At 34.9% G+C, this 22,622-nt stretch overlaps 2 protein-coding genes across 2 annotated transcripts; both read left to right on the forward strand.

Annotated features, from left to right (window-relative positions):
- Window positions 1-310: 310 nt before the first annotated feature.
- On the forward strand, window positions 311-1,063 carry LOC115961217. Its single transcript, XM_031080234.1, has one exon. The coding sequence runs from the start codon at window positions 311-313 to the stop codon at window positions 1,061-1,063; it is 753 nt and encodes a 250-aa protein (XP_030936094.1).
- A 3,561-nt stretch (window positions 1,064-4,624) lies between these two features.
- Window positions 4,625-13,965, forward strand: LOC115959800 (ABC transporter C family member 10-like). Its single transcript, XM_031078389.1, has 13 exons — window positions 4,625-4,895; window positions 5,427-5,508; window positions 6,064-8,148; window positions 8,370-8,690; window positions 8,774-8,860; window positions 9,507-10,094; window positions 10,178-10,342; window positions 11,020-11,314; window positions 11,482-11,696; window positions 11,778-12,083; window positions 12,230-12,293; window positions 12,372-12,611; window positions 13,263-13,965. Exons 3-13 carry the CDS (start codon window positions 6,091-6,093, stop codon window positions 13,373-13,375), a joined length of 4,452 nt encoding a protein of 1,483 aa, XP_030934249.1. The 5' UTR covers window positions 4,625-4,895; window positions 5,427-5,508; window positions 6,064-6,090; the 3' UTR covers window positions 13,376-13,965.
- The last annotated feature ends 8,657 nt before the right edge of the window (window positions 13,966-22,622 follow it).

Consider the following 22,622-nt stretch of genomic DNA (forward strand, 5'->3'; position numbering starts at 1 on the left):
GTATGAAATTGTACTTTTTTAAAAAACTGAGTGTTTGGTAAAAATTGTAAAAAAATATTTTTTGAAAAAACTGAGTGTTTAGCTAGCATTTATAAAAGTAGTGGTTTAAGTTGTAAATTATCAAAAAAGACAATGTATATATAAGGAAGTTTATTTCATACTTAAATCAACTAGGGGATGCAACAATGCTCTCCCTACGAAATGCAATTTGGCACATCATCAGATCGTCAACTCAGACATATGTGACCTCTGTAATAGAGAATCGGAAAGTTCATTGCATGCTCTCTGGCAATGTAACAAAGTGGCAACGATGTGGGCTTCATGCCATTGGTCCCAAGCTGCGCTCCATCCCCCTCCTTTGAGATTTTGTGACTTTCTTGACCGGTTTTTGCAGGTTGGTGAGGATTATCGGAAAGAACTATTTGCAGTGATAACTTGGTCTCTGTGGAATAGAAGAAATGCCATTCACTTCGGTTGGCAAGCCCATCCTTTATCCCAAATTTGCATCGTAGCAAGCTCGTTGCTCCAGGAGTTCTTGGCGATACAGGTGATCAAGCCTCGACCAATTCTACAGCAACAATGGCGCCCACCTGACTGTGGCACACATAAAATCAACTTCGATGCAGCAGTTTTTGGAGCGACAAACTCAGTAGGGATAGGAGTCATCGTTCGAGATTGGCGTGGCGAGCCAGTCGGAGCCTTATCCATGGCGGTCTCGATGGCGAATTCGGTCTCAGACTTGGAGGTAGTGGCGTGTCGGCGTGCTGTCAACTTTGAAGCTGAACTTGGTCTTCATGGTGTCACTTTTGAAGGAGACTCAGCGATCGTTATAAATGTGGTTTCCCAGGGAAATGTAGTGTTAGCAACTTACGAAAACATCATGGAGGATATTCGTTCTTTATCTTCATCTTTCCTGTCTTGGTTTTTTACTTATGTTCACCGTAGTGGAAATGTAGTGGCTGATTTCTTAGCCAAAAAAGCTAGATACTTAGATGGCTGTCAGCTTTGGACCTCTACTATGCCTGAGGACACAATGGCTGTGGCTAGTTTTGATGTTCTTTAGGTTTGGTTTTCAATAAAGTCCCAGGCTCATTGTCTAGTTTCTCAAAAAAAAAAAAAAAAGGTCTTCATAGTGTCACTTTTGAAGGAGACTTAGGGATCATTATAAATGCGGTTTCCCAGGGAAATGCAGTGTTAGCAACTTACGAAAACATGGTGGAGGATATTCGTTCTTTATCTTCATCTTTCCTGTCTTGTTTTTTTACTAATGTTCACCGTAGTGGAAATGTAGTGGCTGATTTCTTAGCCAAAAAGGCTAGATACTCAGATGGCTATCAGGTTTGGACCTCTCCTATGCCCGAGGACATAATGGCTGCGGCTAGTTTTGATGTTCATTAGGTTTGGTTTTCAATAAAGTCCCAGGCTCATTGTCTGGTTTGTAAAAAAAAAAAAAAAATACATACTAAAAAAAAAAACTACATAATAATAATAATAATAATAAATAAAATTTATTGTTAACTAAAATTTGTTATTGTAAAAATATTATTAACTAAAAATATTTGTAAAAATATTTTAAAGATAACATTATTACATTTTTTTTAATCTTAAAAAAAAAAACACGTTACACGTCAAAACATAACCTCTCTTTTTTTTTTTTTTTTTTTCCTCCACCTTTTGTCTTCTTTATTTCTCCCTTATCTCTATTTTCCTACACATACACACGCACACACTTCTTCACATTTTGTCTTCTTTCAAGTTTCAACACCTCTCTCTCTGACGCTGTGTTTCACATATTGCATGCTTAAACCAGTACCCACACTTCAACAAAGTGAATTCTATAAATTACAGTTTCCTTCTCGCAGTGAGGCTTCGCCTCATGGCTCATCAAGAATCAAGACCAACTTCGACACCACCATTTGAGGCAGCTTTTTCATCATTGTGTTGATTAGTGACTCTGCAATTCTCATCAAGAATCAAGACCTAATTCACTTCAATAATATCCACTATAGCAGAGAGATGAGATCTAGTTTTGGAATTGGGGACTGTAGATAGTGTGATCTACCTTTTGAAACACAATGGGCAATTTGGGAAATTCATAGTAGCTTCCCACAGTAATATTGATAATGCGCTATGGCTTTTTGCAAAAGCTCGTGCCCAGCTGCCGCACAATATTTTGCGAGTCTTTTGTATTTGGAAAATGGGTTTTTCTAAAATGCGTGTTTGCATTTTGTTACCAAACATGCTTTTTGGATTTTTAGCTCGAAAATGCGTGTTTTGGCTCCTTAAAGTGGAACCAAATGCACACTTAGTCATGTAGACTCTTTTTGGAACTTGAGTTTACAAACTCAAGTTCCAACCCATAATTGAGTTTAGGAAACTTGAGTTCTAATTTGTCATACAACATCAAACTGCTATGCGACCTAAACTAATTGAAACTTGAGTTTGATAAACTCGATTTTGAGTTGGAACTCGAGTTTGACAAATTTAAGTTCTAGAAAGAGTTTACATAACTAAATAACTTCACCCTTGTGCTATCCATCTAAAATTTTCCTTAAAAAGTACTATTCAACAAATTTTGCCATAGTTTGAGAGTACTTAATACTTTTCCAATTATTGAGTGGGTAGATCGGTGTAAAATTATTATTTTAGTTGAATGAGGATTGTTAAAGAGGTGTGTGTGTCACACAATAATTCAGTGGTGTAGCCTAAAAATGATTAATTTCAGCCTCTTAATCTTGATCTTAAGGTTATTGTTGCAATTGCGTATAGGGAAGTTTGTGCCTGAAGGGTGAGTGGGACTAATAAGGGTACACAATTGCTTTGTGAATTACTTCTTGAGATAGCCTTGTAAATTAATATTTGTAACAATTTTTGTTTGTTTTGAGAAATCCACCAACGGTGGAGGTATGCTAATTAATGCTGGTAGTTATGTGTATATGTAATGTGGGTAGGATGAATAAAATTCTGTCTGTCCACACTTCTCTTTATATTTCATGAATCACAATTCACACACTTCCCTTATTTCTTTTATTAATATAAGTAATCAAAACTTAAAATGGAAACAAAAATCAAGGACATAATATGTTGCTTTTCTTGGATGACATTCTGTAATTGGTGAACGCTAATAATAAGATACTAATATAGGAATATTATTTGGTTATGACTACATATTCTATATATGTGGTTATTATTAATTTCCTTATATATTTGCGGTTTAATAGTTATAATTATGGGTTTTGGCATTAAAAAACTAATAATGACTAGTGTTGTATAATAGCATGAGTCCTACACTTTCTGCACACGAGATGGAATGGAATGTGTGGCTCTAATGAATTTGTGAGACGGTCTCTCTTAGCTAGTAGAGGAAGACAAATCAAATGATTCGAATCCATCATAAATCATTTTCGATTTTAAAGTTTCAACGACAAGTAAATTTCACCACTGAAATATTTGACCAAAACGATACGATTGCCTAAAACCAAAAAAAAAAAGAAAAAAAAAGAAGCTAAATAAAACAAAAATACGTGTGAATAAAGAAAAATAGGCTGCGACAATGATCCATGCATTTATTTTTATGTAAAGTTAGAAGACGAGACATGGAAGGAATAAAAATATTTATTCCAAATTTTCCACTCTTCCATTTTATACTTTTTTTTTTTTGGAGAAGATTTTCCATTTTATAATTGACCAATACACTATTTATGGTCAATAAAAAAAAAAACACCATTTATGTTTCAACATAAAATAAAATAAAAATTATATGTATCTGATTTTTTCAACAGTTTTACTATAAACACAGAAAAAAATACTGACTTTTCTAACTTTCCATCAAAAAAGAAAAAGAAGAAAAAAAATACTGACTTATTCACACCATAGTTGCATAACATTTGAGGTACACAAGAAATTGAGTGAAACTTTTTTCTATTTCCAATTAACATTTTATAAAAAGAAAAAAAATTGTCATTTGACAAAAAAACATATAAAATGAAATACTTTGTCGGTTTACTGTAGCACATCAATTCGGAATTCAATCAATCAGAGTAGAAATGGAGGCAGAAATGATTGTGCATCTACCTCTCCTTTTTATTTTTTATTTTATTTTATTTTATTTTATTTTATTTTATTTTAAAGAGATAATATAGACAGAAGAAACACTAATTTGCTTCGTCAAGGAAGCAAGTTGATGCACTTACTGAAATAGGTGTCTATCAAACTATTAACTATGTTTTATTTGATAACTTGTGGTGGAGACCTTGTTTGCTTTTAATAAAAGCTGAGCTATTTTATTGGAACAGTGATGTGACTAAAATTAAACATAAAAGATCTCTTCAATTGTCACATAATTTATTAGAGGAAGATAGGAACAATTTAGAATTAAACATTTTTTTTAGGATTTTTGTTCTACTAATTCATTAATTCTAGAATCACCGTTCTTATCTCACTATTTTCTCACAATTACAGATTGCGATTGGTTGTTCGTCGCATTTATATGACCCTATTGCTAACAAGTTATGCCAAAGTTGTGGCAATAAAAGTCTGCGGTTCAGATTCTCTTTCTGCTCAGAGACACGTGATACATCCAAGGTGAGACGTGAGCCATGACGACATTAGAGTTCGATTTCGCCTCCTACTCCGACCACCTCACTAAATATATTGTTCCCATCATCATGTCTTTCGTCAAACATTGAGTTTCTCTCTCTTTCTCATTTGTTTCTCAGAGACACACACATAGCCTAAGCCAAATTAGCCACATAATACCTACCTATTCTCATTGAAATGAAACGCCAGCATTGTTTTTCAATAAAATAATTGCATGACTGCAACACACCATAATAATTGACTCATTCGGGTTTACGAAAAGACAGACAAGCATTAATTGCATTTAGCGATCCTTGGTCAGTTTACATTTTTTTAATAAAGTATAAAGTTTGCTTTTGAAGTTTTCATCCTTCCTCTATATCTGTGAGTTTTTGACGCGTTTGAATATGGTTTTGTTTGTTAATTCTCCATGTGTGTCACAAATCAGAATTTTAATTTATAATAGTCTCTTGGGATGTCAAATTTTTTAATAAAGTTAAATTGGGTTCTTTCTTTTGTATTAAATAAAGGATTTTGATAAGTGTAGTACACTTATCTTGATATGATTCAGTTGTTTAAGTCGTTTTGACTACTTCTTCTGTATCTGTGATTTTTGTTATTTTATATATTATTCTTTGACAGAGTGTTTTACGTATTTTTCAATGGCACATGTGGATCTCAAGTCATAATTTTTTGTCGTATTGGAAGTCATTTTATTTGGTTTTTTATTTTTATTTTTAAATGTTGGTACTGTTTCTACATGGTCCTCTGTCTGTTACTCATGGAATTTTGTTAATGAAGGCCATTATAACCTGTTATAAATGGTGTTGAATTGGGTTCTTTTGTAGGACTATTTTCAGTTTTCACCAGAGCACTGTATGAACTACTGTCTAAGAGAAAGAAAAAGCTGTTGTTCTTAGACCAACAAAGGTACTTCTCTACTATCATGAGCCTTTTAATATGTTTTACATCACAAAGCTTCAATATTTCACACCAAAATTTTGAGACTTGGCTGTTGTTATTGTATCATGGGCATCAATATTTCACACCATTTGGAGAAGTTCCTTAGAGAGTGCTTCAGCTCTGCTAGATAGCTTAGATTCCTTGAACTTCTCTGAATTAGTTAGTCATTCTTTGTTTTTTTGGTTGTAAAGTAACTTTTCTGAATTTAAAGTGCAACTCCTTTTCACTAGCAGACAGCTACATTGGAGTTTTATTGCATGTGTTTCAGCTACACTAATGGTTTTGACCCTCTGAACTTTCTGAGTTTTTGTTCTCTTGCACTTAAAATTTCGTTGGTGGGGTACTTCATCTTGTTTGTGTAATGGTGCTGCATAATGGTGTTTTCTTTTCTACTTTCCTTTTTTTCCCCCCAAAATTTTTAATTGTGATTTGCTTCTTGAATTCAATTGGTTGGCTGCTTCAATGAATTGATAGAAAATGTAACTTTGTATGTGTATATTTATGCTCTTGTATGTAATACAGAGGTTGAAGAGCAAAGAGAAAAGGATTATGGAGGATTTGTGGACTATATTCTGTGGGGAGTCTGGTTGTTCAGACAGTAGTGGAAAGCCATGCAGTTCTGATTTTGTGTTTTTAAGCAATCCCTCATCATGTATTAATCACATGTTGATCATTTGCTTCGATATCTTGCTCTTGGCCCTGCTTATATTCAATATGGTTCAGAAGTCATCATCTAAATCATCTGTGGTTCCAGCTCGATTTCAAGGATTTTCAAATTTGCAGATATTTTCTGCAGTTTTCAATGGATGTGTTGGATTCGTTTACTTGTGCTTTGGCATTTGGATTTTGGAGGAGAAATTGAGGAAAATGAAGACTGCTTTACCTCTTGACGGGTGGTTACTACAGTTGTTTCAAGGGTTCACATGGTTGTTGGTGAGTTTAGCTGTGAGTCTTCAGGGAAAAAAGCTTCCAAGAGGACCATTAAGGCTATTGAGCATTCTTGCCTTTTTGTTTGCTGTAATCGTCTGCGCTCTATCTCTGTCTGGTGCCATTTTAAAGAAAGAAGTATCAATTAAGGCAGCATTAGATATCCTGTCTTGTCCAGGAGCTATATTGTTGCTGTTCTGTACGTACAAGGGGTATAAATATGAAGCAAGTGACCAAAGTATCAGTGAAAGTACTCTTTATACCCCTTTAAATGGTGAGGCCAGTGGCATAAGTAAAAGTGATTCTGTTTGCCCTGTTACTACCTTTGCCAAAGCTGGATTCTTTAGTAGATTTTCTTTTTGGTGGATGAATTCATTGATGAAAAAGGGCAGGGAGAAAACTCTTGAGGATGAAGATATACCAAAATTGCGCAAGGCAGATCAAGCAGAAAGTTGCTATTTGTTGTTCTTGGAGCAACTTAACAAACAGAAGCAAAAGGAACCGACTTCCCAACCATCGATTCTGAGGACAATAATTATTTGCCATTGGAAAGAGATCCTTATTTCTGGATTCTTTGCTTTGTTAAAGATACTTACGCTATCTGCTGGTCCTTTAGTTCTGAATGCCTTTATATTGGTTGCTGAGGGAAAAGAAAGTTTCAAGTATGAAGGCTATGTATTGGCAATAACACTTTTCTTCTCAAAGAGCATAGAATCCCTAGCTCAAAGGCAGTGGTACTTCCGCTGCAGGCTTATTGGTCTGAAAGTGAGGTCTTTGCTCACAGCTGCCATTTACAAGAAACAACTGAGATTATCCAATGCTGCTAGGTTGACGCATTCAGGAGGGGAGATCATGAATTATGTTACTGTGGATGCTTATAGGATTGGCGAGTTCCCATTTTGGTTCCATCAAACTTGGACAACAAGCCTTCAGCTCTGTATTGCGTTAGTTATTCTTTATCGTGCAGTGGGGCTAGCAACAATTGCATCTTTGGTGGTGATAGTTCTCACCGTGCTTTGCAATGCTCCACTTGCAAAGTTACAGCATGAATTTCAAAGTAAGCTTATGGCTGCACAGGATGAGAGACTGAAGGCTAGTACCGAGGCTCTTATCAACATGAAGGTGTTAAAATTATATGCGTGGGAAAAACATTTCAAAAATGCAATTGAAAATTTAAGGAAGGTGGAGTACAAATGGTTATCAGCAGTGCAGTTACGAAAAGCATATAATAGCTTTCTCTTTTGGACGTCTCCTGTGTTGGTCTCTGTTGCAACCTTTGGAGCATGCTATTTTCTCAAAGTTCCTCTACATGCAAATAACGTTTTCACTTTTGTAGCAACTTTACGCCTTGTTCAGGATCCCATTAGATCTATTCCTGATGTTATTGGGGTGGTCATTCAAGCAAGGGTTGCATTTACACGTATCTTGAAATTTCTCGAGGCACCAGAGCTGCAGAGCACAAATATACAGAGGAAGACCAATGTGGACAGTGTAAATGACACCATTTTAATCAAGTCTGCCAATTTCTCATGGGAAGAGAATTCATCAAAGCCGACGCTGAAAAACATAAATCTGGAGATTAGACCAGGACAAAAGGTGGCTATATGTGGAGAAGTTGGCTCAGGCAAATCAACCCTTCTTGCAGCAATTCTTGGTGAAGTTCCACTCATTCAGGGAACTGTGAGTTCTTGCTGCTCCTTTCCTTTCTTTTTAATTTTACATAATAGATTTCAACCTTTGCAGAGTTGTCTCTTATCTTATGTTTCCCTGCACTTCTATTTCCTGTCAAGAGTAAATCCTCTAATCAGTTTAGCATAGATATGATGTTGTCCTATTACACATTCCAAAAGATCAAAAAGTATCAACCATGATGAATCTGGTTTCATCATTTGAATTTTCAGACTCAAATTTATGGGAAGATTGCCTATGTTTCTCAAACGGCATGGATCCAGACAGGGACGATACAAGAAAACATTTTGTTTGGGTCTGAAATGGACAGTCAAAGGTACAGAGAAACACTTGAAAGGTGTTCACTGGTAAAGGACCTTGAGTTGCTTCCCTATGGTGATCTCACTGAAATAGGGGAGAGAGGAGTTAATCTGAGCGGTGGTCAAAAGCAGCGAATTCAACTTGCTCGTGCTCTTTATCAAAATGCTGATATATACCTCATGGATGATCCATTTAGTGCTGTTGATGCACAAACTGCCACAAGCTTATTCAATGTAATCACTTTTTTCTAAAAGTATGCAATGTCTTGTTTGTTCAACTAATAGCTTTATGTGAAAACTAACTTATACTTTGGCAGGATTATGTTATGGAAGCACTTTCTGGGAAGACAGTTTTACTTGTAACCCACCAAGTTGATTTCCTGCCTGCATTTGATTCTGTTCTGGTCAGTATTCTAATTTAAGAACTCTCCTCAAAATTCTTCATTATTTCCCTTGCAATCTTTGTGATAAATCTAATGACTTAAAAGTTATGAATTGGCTGGGGGTTATTAGTCCTCTGGCTACCACATCATTCTGCTTAAACACATCCAACCTAGCAGTTTTTTATTTATTTTTAATCATGAGATGCTTTATAGAAAGGGTGAGACTCACAGATTTACTATTACCTGGTGAAGTCAGTTATTACTAACAGACTAAGCTCACTCAACACTTGTTTATATGGTATTTCATGTTAATAAGTTCTTAAATTTATCAAGACTAAGAAATCTCAAAGCTTCCATGTCTACATTATTTAATCAAAAGCCTCTGATTTCTGTCTGGTGACTCTTGCCACCAAATGCCCATAAAAAATATTTCAGATTGATTTTCCAGTTTATCAATATGCTCATACACCACAGGTGAATGGAATCTCACTCTTCTTCCAATGTCCTTAAAAGTTGCACCAATAAGAAGACTTAATAACTAAGTAAGAGTGAATAGATAATTGGATTTAACTTTTCTTGTATGTAGTTTGTTTTTTTATAAATATTATTGCTAATCAAACCTGTCAATCAACACAATCATCCTAAGTAAGTTTGACACTATTGACAGTTGATGTTAGACGGGGAAATCCTACAAGCAGCTCCTTATCATCAATTATTGGCCTTAAGCCAAGAATTTCGGGATCTTGTCAATGCACATAAAGAGACTGCTGGTTCTGATAGGCTTGCAGATGTTACTGCTGCCCAGGGAGTTGGAACAGTTGCGAGAGATATCAGGAAGACTTATGTAGAGAAGCAATTTAAAGGATCTAAAGGAGACCAATTGATCAAGCTAGAGGAGAAAGAAATTGGAGACACGGGATTTAGACCTTATCTACAATATCTAAATCAGAACAAGGGGTTCTTGTACTTCTCCATGGCCAGTCTTTGTCACATTATATTTGTGACTGGTCAGATATCACAGAACTCTTGGATGGCTGCTAATGTTGAAAATCCCAATGTTAGCACATTGCGGTTGATAACGGTTTACTTGCTGATTGGAATTTCCTCAACACTATTTTTGCTAGGTCGGTCACTTTTTTCAGTTGTTTTGGGTCTTCAATCATCAAAATCTTTATTTTCACAGCTACTTAACTCCCTCTTTCGTGCACCAATGGCTTTTTATGACTCCACGCCTCTGGGAAGGATACTTAGTCGGGTATGAATCTTGATCAGAATCTGTGTTCAGAGATCAAAGAGATTTGTGAAACTAACATGGTTTATCATTTTGTTCTTGTCTAGGTCTCATCTGATCTGAGTATCGTCGATCTTGATGTCCCTTTCTTCTTTATCTTTGCTGTGGGGGCTACCACTAATGCTTATGCCAATCTTGGAGTTCTGGCCGTTGTTACCTGGCAAGTTCTGTTTGTCTCCATACCAATGCTTTTTCTGGCAATTCTCTTACAGGTAACACCATAAACATTTCAATAAAAAATTCCTACTGGACGAAGTTTTCCTTCATTTGACTTAGATATTTCTCACATAAATAGTGTTTTTATTATTGATAACGAGAATAGATGATGAACTTTAGTCCAATCTCGAATGCATGCTTACAAATTTAGATGTTTGAATTGCTTTGAATTAGGAACAGTTCAAAGTGAAATCAAGAGATTAAAGCAATCTGACAAAGTCAGGATGCCACCGAGTAAAATGAGGAAGAGTTTTGGTGTAATTCTTATATTACAGGAAATCATAAATATTCTCCGAGTTATGTAATATTACTAAGTTTTAAACATAAGCATTGCTTTTAATATTACTGAATAATGAATAGATTTTCCTTTCTTTCTTGTCTGATTATTTTGGCCTCTCTCTTTTCATGGAGTCATATATTTTGTTTACTTATTCTCTGTGCAATGGATAAAGAGATATATAAATTATTTGAGATTTTTGCAAAAAGCTTGAAAACTAGAGAATAGTGTTCATCTGAAAGGATCAATTGTATACTAGCCACTGCCTTCATCTCCCGTTCCCTGAACTGGATTCTTCTTCTTCTTCTTCTTTTTGTGTGTGTGTGATGTGGAAATATTTATTTTAATCCTCATTGATATGAAGAAGTTCTAATTGTTGGAATTCTTAATCTACAGAGGTATTATTTTTCATCAGCAAAAGAGTTTATGCGGATCAATGGCACAACCAAGTCCTTCGTAGCAAATCATTTATCTGAGTCTCTAGCAGGAGCCATGACTATAAGAGCTTTTGAGGAGGAAGACCGATTCTTTGCAAAGAATCTTGAACTGATTGATAGAAATGCTAGTCCTTTTTTCCATAGTTTTGCAGCAAATGAGTGGTTGATCCAAAGATTAGAAACACTTAGTGCAGGTGTTCTTGCCTCTTCAGCACTCTGCATGGTTTTGCTTCCTCCCGGAACTTTTAGCTCTGGTGAGTTTTACCTTGAAGAGTTATTTTTTCTATCTTTAACGATTTACAGTTCTTGTATAGATGCATCAATTTATTGGGGATGGTTTTTTAAATACGCTTGTGGAGTTATATTGAGCTGTAAAATATGCGTATTAGATTCTTTATGACAATTTCTCCTTTTATTGCAGGATTTATTGGAATGGCACTTTCTTATGGTCTTTCATTAAACATGTCACTTGTCTTCTCAATTCAAAATCAGTGCACTTTAGCAAATTACATCATTTCTGTAGAAAGGCTAAATCAATACATGCATATACCTAGTGAGGCTCCTGAAGTAATAGAAGGGAACCGGCCTCCAACAAATTGGCCATCTGTGGGTAAAGTTGAGATACATGATTTGCAGGTAAATATTTTTTTTTGATTTAATGTTAAAATTAAAGAAGGTTCTTATGCTGAGATTCTAAGAATACCAATGTTAAAACAGATTAGATATAGGCCTGATGCACCACTTGTTCTTCGGGGGATCAGTTGCACATTTGAGGGAGGGCACAAAATAGGTATTGTTGGTAGAACTGGCAGTGGGAAGACCACTCTCATAGGTGCTCTATTTCGTCTGGTGGAGCCAGCTGGAGGGAAGATTATAGTAGATGGAATTGACATTTCTATGATTGGACTTCATGATCTTCGCTCGCGTTTTGGTATAATACCTCAAGATCCTACTCTTTTTAATGGGACTGTGAGATTCAATTTGGATCCCTTGTCTCAACATTCTGACAAGGAAATATGGGAGGTAATTCTCCAATTCTTTTCTACCTGTGGTTGCTTCTGTATCAGTAGGTCTAGCTTTGGTTGAAATTTCTTCTGTATAAAAATAGTCTTTTTGTTTGTTTGTTTATTTCATGGATCAAATATTAAAGTGATAATGTTGACTTGAAGGTTCTTGAGAAGTGTCAACTGGACGATGCTGTCAAGGAGAAAGAAACGGGCTTAGACTCCTTAGGTAAGGCTTTGTTATTTATGTTGTTTGCACTTGCTTTTGGTTATGATCACCAGTGATAACTAACAACTAGTTTTTCAGTTCTGGAAGATGGATCAAATTGGAGCCAGGGGCAACGGCAATTATTCTGTTTGGGGCGTGCACTTTTGAGGAGAAGTCGGATATTAGTGCTTGATGAAGCAACTGCATCAATTGATAATGCAACAGATACGATTCTGCAGAAAACAATCAGGACTGAATTTGCTGATTGTACTGTGATTACAGTGGCCCACAGGATACCGACAGTGATGGATTGCACAATGGTTCTTGCTATTAGTGATGGTGAGTTGCATTAATTACCTTAACCATCATCAATAGAATATTCCTTATGTGTGCATGATATGAACCTTCATTTTTGCTTCAATGTCTTTCATAATTTTGATGTTAGGTAATCTTATTCTGTGAAGTTTCTAGTCCATATTTATCTAACTGAAACCTGGTTTTTTTACTTAATCCTTTGAGTATATTTCAAGAATCCTTCGAGTTTATTTCGTGAGAACTTATAAAGTGTAGAGGATTTGGTAGACGAGATATTATTGGATTATCATTTTAAGAAGGTTGATCTGATTATGATTTAATTATAATTTACCTGATTTTGTTTAGTTCAGAAAATAAGAAAGTCCTTGTGGCTTTTTTATTTTGGGAGGGAGGAAGGGGGGGGGGGGGGGGGGGGGGAATTATACACAGGTTAGTATCGACTTGTAGGATCAATGAGCAGATGGGTCATGCTGCAGTTTCTCCACTTTCTTGATGGTGCTTGTCAACTGTATGTGCAATTCATATTGTAAGGAACAAGCTGATGTTATTTCACCTTTTAAGTAAACAAGAAGCCATATAATCATAAAGAAAATGATAGTCATGTAAACCAGTTAACTTTGTGGTGAAATGTTTAAGTTCAAATGTTTTGAAGGAAATATTTCCATTCTATTTCAGGGAAAATAGTGGAGTATGATGAGCCAATGAAGTTAATGAAGAGAGAAGGTTCACTGTTTGGGCAGCTTGTCAAGGAATACTGGTCTCATCTTCAGTCTGCAGAATCACATTGAATCACTGAGCTTTTGTTTCTCAGGCTTGGTGACAATCAAGATAAAAAAAAAAAAGGTACAAGTAGGAGGTAGGATGATATGGCAATATCACTGGGGTTGTAGTCTATAGAGCGACAAGAAGAGGTTGCAAGGCCACACTTATAGAATGTGTAATGTAACTAGTTGTATTCATATGTCATGCTTCCTTATTCCCAAAAGGCAACGAGTTCATGAGAAATTCAAAAAGCTCTACCTTTACAAGTTGAATTCGCCACCTTGATATAGACAGTTTTATTCAACCATGCACCTTTGTGTTGATCTCACCTGACCGCATAGGGTCATGTAGAAAGCTTTTAGAGCCAGCTATGCGTTACGGTTGAGCCAGTACAATGCCATTTGCGTCCTTCCTAAGTTTCAAAAGACTGATGATGTTCTAATTCAATGTAACACAATAACTCCATTCTGAGTTTAGCATCGGTTTCATTTCACATTGTATGCATTGAAGCAACCACAATGTAGCAAATAATAAAAGATTATTGTAAGTTAGCTGTACTTGTATTACTTGCATGTACTCCAAATAAAAGTGTCTTACTGTAAATCTTTTGTACTCCCTTTCATGATCTCAAATTTTGACAATGTTCATGTTCTCATCTCTATTTAGGATCCATGAGCCTTCTTTTTTATTTGAATTGGAGGAATTATGTGGTTGGTGCTATTAAAAGAAAATTTTGATATTTTTGCTGATGCAAATTATGATGAATGCCTTGGTGGCTAGAGCTTGATTCTTCAAATTTCAAAAGGGTATTTGTACTCATTTTGTTTTGAGAAAAATTGTATTTTGTTGACTTGAAAAATGAGGTTTTAAAAAGGAAATTTTGTGGGTTTAGCTGGAAGGTTGTAGGGAATGGATTTTTTTTATATTAGTGGTTTAGGGGGAGGAATAAAATCCTGTCTCACTTTATGTGTTCTACTTCATGCTCTTCTTCACGCTATTGTTAATACAACTAACAACAACATTTTTCTGGAGTAGCTAGAGTTTATTACATAATATAAACAACAAGTAGCCTGTAATACAATGTCGAATTTGATTTATACGAAACCTTTCAATATTGTAAAAGCAATGAATTAGTTGGATTTTATTTTGTTATTTTTAGAATTAAAGTACAATGCGAATTCACTTTAGCAACATAGCATATATTGATATCTTAGATAATTAATGAAATTTTTAATGACTGAATTTGGCTCACAATAGCAACTGAAAGGACCGTGTCCTGGAGTAGATCTTGAAATGGTTGAAGTTCATTGTTTCTTCTTTAGAGCATGAGAATTGGTACTAAGGGAACCCAAAAAAAAAAAAAATCAAATACAAAGGATCAAAATGAAAATTTTGAAACATGAAAGATCAAAATAAAAACAAACCCAAACTTTATGAGCCAAAAATATATTTTAATTTCATGCTATCAACACATGTGGGCCCCAAAATTTTAGTTTGATAATTAGACTTACTAGAAAAAAAAAAAAAATGATAGATTGGCTATTTGTTCTTTTTTTTACCCTAATATGACCCCTAAAATTGTGGGTCAATAGAAATTCAAGTTAATTGAAATTCTAAAATGGTTTTTAAAAATTGGTGTAAGTGTGCCAAATCACCATTTATCATCAAATTTCCATAATAATTTGGAAAAAACTAAAGTTACAACAAATTTTATTGATCAATTTTAACAAATTAATGTTGTACTGAATGTAATCGATAGATTTCAAGAACATAATAAATGAATGTAATAATGAATGGTGATACATCCATTTTTAAATATTATATAGTAAAATTTATAGTATCCTTAGTATCACTCTAGTAATTTAAGGCTTCAATAATTTACTAGTCTCAGACCTGCGCAATATGGTAAAAAATTTGACGATTTGTTTTTTCATTAAGTGAAAAAATGAAAATAGTAGATGAGATTTATAAATATTCTTACAATGATATCGTAATTTTCTATAAATTATAGTTTATTTTTGAGAAAATTCTTATAAAGAATAGTTGCTACAATATAATAGATTTTATAAATTAAGTTATCTGTATTTGTTATTTGAAAGTGTTTTAAAGTTTGTAATTTCTTTTTCAAGGAAACATAATGTATTTAAATCCAATTATTATATAAGGTGAGATATATTGTAAATAATGTAATGTGTTGTTGAAATTTGTTTTTAGTGCTCCTTACAAATGATTCACCCACTATATATCTTGAATGACTTAAAGAAGAAGCAAATACAAGTAAATTCATCACTTATATTAGAAAAAAAAATACAAGACTTTAATAACATAATAAGAAAAATATAATTTTATCAAGAACATAATTGTCAATGAAGCGTTTCCTCTTTCTAAAAGAATATCTCCTCCCAAAAGCATCGCTGAAGTGGAACAAATGGACCGAGATAGACCGAATGGATTGAAGTAGACTAAAATGGATTGAATGAACCTAATTGGACCAAACTAACTAAAGTGGACCAAAGCGGGACCCAAATGCTACGTTGTTTAGGGAAATATACATAAAATTTTCAGATCTGTGAGATGCAAAAAGCTAGAGAAAAATATGCGCCAAAGAAAACAATCACACAAGACAATATTTATGTGGTTTGGCAATTTGTCTACGTCTACAGAGTTGCAAAGATTTCACTATTTTCAGGGAAAAATACAAGATGCGGCAGTACAATTTTCTCTCTAAAAAACAACATAAAACTCTAATCTCCAAAACCATAGTTTTTCTATCCTACGCAGAGGATTCACAATGGACTACAAAATGGGCCAAAAATTTGAACTAAGCCTTAGTAAATCTCCCATTAAAAATTGGGAGAAAATGGACATTTGCCCCTAATTTACAAATTATGCAGCAAAATGCCCATGTTTTGAAACTATTTAGCAAAATGTCACTGTTTTTAAAACTCAACTTTAACAAAATCAAGTTACAGGTAGAACTCGACATTAGCAATGTCGAGTTCTATGCATATTTTGCCACTTAATTTTTTTTGAAAATTTAAGTGGAACTCAACATTACTAATGTCGAGTTTCACTTAAAAATATACATAGAACTTGATTTTGAGAATATCGAGTTTTACACATAACTCGATTTTGTCAAAATCAAGTTTAAAAAACAGAGACATTTTGCTAAATAGTTCAAAATATAGGCATTTTGCTGCATAGTTTATAAATTAAGGGAAAATGCCAATTTTCCCCTTAAAAACTGTAACAATATTATTTCTGGTCGAGTCATAATCCGGATCAAACACAACTAAGCTCCATAAATCCCAATACGTTGATGTGGCTCAACAAGAGCATAGTAACAATAAATGCTATGCTTCAACTTTTAGAAGTAATAGCTGTGAACCCGCGCGTTGCGCGTAATAATTATTTTTATGGTGGTTTTATTAAATTTTTTTTTTTACAATTTAAACTAATCTAATGATGAGTAATGTATTTCGTAATTATATTTTTATTTATTATAGGAACAATCATAAATGTAATAAAGGAACAATCCAAAATACCAAAAAAACGTAAACTAAAAAAAAAAAAATAAAACTTATCAATGATTAATTGAACCAATATTAGGATAAAATTTTGTTTTTGATAATCTATTAAGGTTATTTTCTTTGTAGAAATTATAATTTTGGCCACCCAAAACATATTATCAAATAAAAAATTATTAGCAAAATCTAAGAATTAAATTTCTATACATGCATTGTTATAAAATAATAATAATTAAAATAAAATTACAAAAGTTAAAATTTGTCACCTATCCGATTATTTTTGTTTGGCTAACCTTTGCTTTTCTTTAAATGAATGACATTATAAAGTACTTCTAATACAACTATTAAGAGTACTTTGTCCGCCACAAAAGATTAAAAAATAAACAAAAATTAGTAAAGTCTCATAGTTTAACATCTAAATTGAGCACTATAAAAAATCATGCTATGTAACAGAATAAATACCAAATTATCCAAAGCATGCTATGTAATAGAATAATATTATATTTTTATATGCTATATTTAATTCTTTAGAACGCAATAGGATAACATTTAACAATCAAAGAGAATAAAATAAATAAAAAACAATAACAACAATTTAAAAAACAAAACTAAATTGCATTAACCCAAAATAGAGTTTTAAAGAATATAAAAAATTATCAACCTAAAGTAGAGATGCAAGAAAAATAAAAAATAAAAATCCACCAAAAAATTTAGAGATAGAGAGAGGGAGAGAGAGAACCATTTTTTTTTTTGTGAGGGAAAACTATGAATAGAATAGAAGAGATAGTAACAAATTTATAGTAAGAGGGTGTGAATAAGAAGAGACAAAATAAAAGGAAGATGAAGTTAAAGAGAAAGAATGATATTAATGTAGAGGATAGTGGAGAGATGAAAATATAATGGGGAGATGAAAAGGTAAGGGAGGGAGAAAGATCGAAGAAGTAGTGGGGAGATGAAATGGTAAGAGAGAGAGAAAGGTTGGAGAAAATAAATGTTAAAAACAATTATAAGAAAATTGAAAAAAAAAAACGTTTTTTTTTTCCTCCTCCTCCTCCTCCTCCTTTAAGTTAAAAAGGCTCGCACAAAACCCTAAAACTGAACTGAAAAGACTTTGGGTTGGGCTTGATAGTGGAACTAAATAAATAAGAGGTGGGTTGGATTAATTATATAGATTTATTATAGAGTGATAGTGGAAGTAAATAAATAAATAGTGGACTAGATTTATTATGGGGTGATAGTGGAAGTAAATAAATAAGTAGTGAGGTGCATTTATAGGGCTGAAAATTGTAAAAACCATTTTAAAATTGTAGGACAAATTATATTTAAAAAAAGAAAAAAAAGAATGATGTGACAGCTGATTTGGTGCAACATGAGAGCAGCAGCATTAAACGCTATACTTCAGCTTTTAGTAATATATAGATTATATATAGATATAGATGTCTTACATGGTAAATTATTAACTATAGTCATCCAATTACCTATACAGCCATACACCAAATGATCAGTCTCTCTTTGTCTCTCTCTCTCCATCAAAATCAAAATTGGAGATTAGGGTTTAGCTTAACTAGCTATACCCAGAATAAATTAAAATTTTTTTAAATCATAATTTATTTATTTATTTTTAAAATGGTTAAACGACCATGATATGGAATTTTCTGTATAAAATTAATCTTGTTTTAGTTAGTATTGCTTTATCGAGTTATGTGTTAAAGCCTTTGTTTGGATAACTTGATGGTGTTGGATGATTTTATTATTAATTGAAGTCACAATAGTGACCGATAAACTAGTTAGATTCTATTGTTCTATGCTTTAAGTGGATAAATTTTCATATTATCAATTGAAAAGTAGATGTTAGTATAACCTAAATACAAAAGCTTAATTAGTGAGTAGTTTTTCTTCTCAAAAAGTAAGAAGAATTTATTTTAAATAAATAAATAGATTTTGAATATGAAAAAAAAGCTTTTTAAATTTTTCACCTTAAATCTTGAATTGTATCGATATATCTCTTTATTTTGAAAACTGCCGGAACATTAAAACTAAAAGACATTTTTTTTTTTTTTTTTTGAGGAACAACCCAACTCGGGTTTTATTTATTAGGCAAATCTTTAACAACATAACTAAAAATGTTTGGTGGAACACCCTCCATCCAAACTCTTAAAGGAAAAGAAAACCTAGCATCCCTAGCTAGAGCATAGGTTACACGATTGCCCTACATGGATGATAGAATAGGATTGAAAAAAACCCCTTATAGACATGAAGTCTTTTACCAGGTGACCAGTCAGCGCATTAGAATCCTTCTCTGCCTACAAGCTCTTCATCACAAGTTCTACATCACCTTCAAAGCACACCTTACGAAAGCCAAGTTCCCGAGCAAAGATTGCAGCTCTTCGTGCAGCTAACATCTCTAGGATCTCCACTGATGCTGGCGTCATCACCTTCTCAGAAAAAGCAGCCAAAACCTGCCCTTCTTCGTTGCGTATGACCACCCCAATGCCTGCTTCCTGATCTTACCCGAACACTGCCCTGTTAAAATTGACTTTCACTGTATCCACTAGTGGAGGCTGCCACCGAACCGGCCCAGCCCTTTGTTTCGGTTCTTGTTGCTTCTTTCCATGATGAAACTCAGCCAACAGAGCCGTAGCTGACTGTGCAGGTTTATTACTCAGCATGGCAACTTCATTAATTCTTAGTTTGTTTATCTGAAACCAAATTAGCCAAGCAATCATCGCAAACTCCTCCAGATTTTTCCATTTAGCCTTGATGATGCTAACCAGGTCACTCATTGATTCAATGCTCTGAAATTTACTCCTCACATCTGCAAAAGAAGGCACCCACCCCTCACTGATATTATCACAATCCCAGATAGTGTGTAACTCGTCTTCAGCCCTGCAACCACACTGATCACACATAGTATTATCCAACACTTTTCTTTTTTGCAGATTTACCTTAGTTGGGAGCGCATTTGAACAAGCTCGCCAGAGGAACACCTTAACCTTATTGGGGACTTTCAAATGCCAAATACTCTTCCAAAAGGTTTTAACCCCGTCAGTACTGGAACTAGATGGCAAGGCATTCAGCTCGGTCTCACACAACATCTAGTATCCCGTTCTAACTGAATAGGAGCCTGACCTGCACCTCGCCCATGTGATGCAATCCTCCTAGTCCGTGACACACAATGGGATGGCCTTGATTCTATGTGCTTCAAACGGCAAGAAAAGCGCATCCACTAGCTGTTCATTCCAACCTTCTGTAGGGAATTTAACCAAAAATCCCTAACCTGTGAGAAACAAAACAAATAGAGAAAACACACGTCAAAGAAAATAATCACACGCACAAGACAATATTTACGTGGTTCGGCAATTTGCCTACGTCCACGGAGTTGCAGGGATTTCACTATTATTAGGGAAAAATACAATAGTGCACAAGAACACTCTCAAGAAACCCAAATCCCATTTACACCCTAGCACTCTCTCACAGAAAAAATAAGAATAGAATCTGACTGCATCTCTTTTCTCTATTTTCTCTCATGCGGCTGCTCACTAGGTTAATTAGAATTTCTCTCTAATCAATTCTATTCAATGTAGCCGCATATAATAAAGCAATATATATATATGTTACTTTAAAAAAAGACGGCTGAAGTAGGATTCCTAATACAACTTGTATTAGGTCAATCTATGGCCGGATTGGGCTTTATGGGCTTGTGGCAAATTCAAGCCACACTAACAAATCTCCACCTTGGCTTGAATTGATCAAGCTACACTAGCAAACTCCTCCATCAGCTCCACCTTAGCCCTTAAGGGCTCACAAGCTGCAAACATCAGCCACAATCCTCCATAACACAATCCCTCATCCCTGCAAGTCATCCTCCTGTCCTCAAGCTAGAAGACCAATTGAAGCTGCGCACAGCTTTAACTTCTCAATAGTGACACCCTTAGTCAACATATCTGCCGGGTTCTTAGATCCACAAATCTTCTCAAGCATTACCAGCTTATCTTCAACAAGGTAACGGATAAAGTGGTATTTTGTCTGTATGTGCTTCGACTTTGAATGAAAAGCCGAATTCTTGGCAAGAAAGATTGCACTCTGACTGTCACTGTGTAGAATGCCCATCTCCTGCTTCTTACCCAATTCATCTAAGAAACCATGTAGCCAAATCATCTCCTTTCCAGTTTCAGTTGCTGCAACATACTCAGCTTCTGTAGTAGACAAAGTAACAATCTTCTGTAGATTTGAAGCTCATGATATAGCTGTACCACCCAGAGTAAAAACAAACCCAGTAGTACTCTTTCTACTATCAATATCACCAGCAAAATCAGCATCTACATAACCCTGCAGTTTCAAACTTGCTCCTGTGAAGCAAAGACATGTATCTGATGAACCCTTCAGATATCTCAGAATCCACTTGATTGCCTCCCAATGCTGCTTTCCAGGCCTACTCATGAATCTGCTCACAACTCCCACTGCATGTGCAATGTCTGGTCTTGTACACACCATAGCATACATCAAGCTGCCAATAGCTGAGGCATAGGGCACCTTGCTCATGTGGTCCCTTTCTTCTTCTGTCTTCGGTGATTGTTCTTTGCTTAGTTTGAAATGACTACCCAAGGGTGTGCTCACTGGTTTAGCTTCATTCATGTTGAACCTGCTGAGAACTTTCTTCACATACTCTGACTGTGAAAGCTTCAATGTACCATTAGCCTTGTCTCTAATGATTCTCATACCAAGGATTTGCTTTGCAGCTCCCAAATCCTTCATTGCAAACTGTTTGGACAATTGCTTCTTCAGATTATTAATCTCCTCAATGCTAGACCCTGCAATAAGCATATCATCCACATACAACAGTAATATAATGTAAGAATTGTCAAAAAACTTAACATAGCAACAGTGATCAGCTTCACATCTCTTGAACCCAATTCTGTGCATAAAACTGTCAAATTTCTTGTACCACTGTCTAGGAGCTTGTTTTAGGCCATACAAGCTCTTTCTCAGTTTGCAGACTAAATTCTCTTATCCTTGAGCAATGAACCCTTCTGGCTGAATCATGTAAAGGTCTTCCTCCAAGTCACCATGAAGGAATGCTGTCTTCACATCTAACTGCTCAAGATGTAGGTTTTCTGCAGCCACCATTCCCAGTACTAGTCTGATTGTTGACATCTTCACAACTGGAGAAAATATTTCTGTGTAGTCAATGCCTTCCTTCTGCTGGAACCCTTTAACGACTAATCTGGCCTTGTAACGTTTGCTACCATCATGCTCATTCTTTATTCTGTATACCCACTTGTTGTGCAAAGCCTTCTTTCCTACTGGCAATTCAGTCAGTTCCCATGTCTGATTCCCCAACAAGGAATCCATCTCATCCTTCATGGCTAACTCCCACTTGCTTGAATTCTCATCTTGCAAGGCTTCTTCATAACACTCTGGCTCACCACCATCAGTCAACAGGAGATAATTTAGAGTGGGTGAATAACGCTGTGGAGGTCTAATGTTCCTGGAAGATCTGCGAACTTCAGCTACAGGTGTACTCAGATCTACCTGTGAATTTACATTCTCCTTATCTTCTTCACCCCTTTTCTGGACAGTACCTTCAGTCAATTCATCTAAGTTGACAAACTCAGATTTCTTTTGATCTATCTCTGTAACATCTGACACTACAGTTGACCTGTCCTTGTACATAACCTGTTCATTAAATATCACATTTCTACTTCTGATGATTTTCCTGTTTTGTTCATCCCAAAGCCTATAGCCA

This window comes from Quercus lobata, chromosome 9 (assembly GCF_001633185.2).
Source record: "Quercus lobata isolate SW786 chromosome 9, ValleyOak3.0 Primary Assembly, whole genome shotgun sequence".
Taxonomy (NCBI): Eukaryota; Viridiplantae; Streptophyta; class Magnoliopsida; order Fagales; family Fagaceae; genus Quercus; species Quercus lobata.

What these genes read in the sequence shown, in the direction of transcription:
- LOC115961217 (XM_031080234.1), top strand. Translation starts at nt 311, where the DNA reads ATGTGGGCTTCATGCCATTGGTCCCAAGCTGCGCTCCATCCCCCTCCT.
- LOC115959800 (XM_031078389.1), top strand. Translation starts at nt 6,091, where the DNA reads ATGGAGGATTTGTGGACTATATTCTGTGGGGAGTCTGGTTGTTCAGAC. An exon ending in CTGCATTTGATTCTGTTCTG is followed by an intron (nt 8,861 to 9,506) that starts GTCAGTATTCTA and finishes CACTATTGACAG; the next exon opens with TTGATGTTAGACGGGGAAAT. An exon ending in AACGGGCTTAGACTCCTTAG is followed by an intron (nt 12,294 to 12,371) that starts GTAAGGCTTTGT and finishes CTAGTTTTTCAG; the next exon opens with TTCTGGAAGATGGATCAAAT.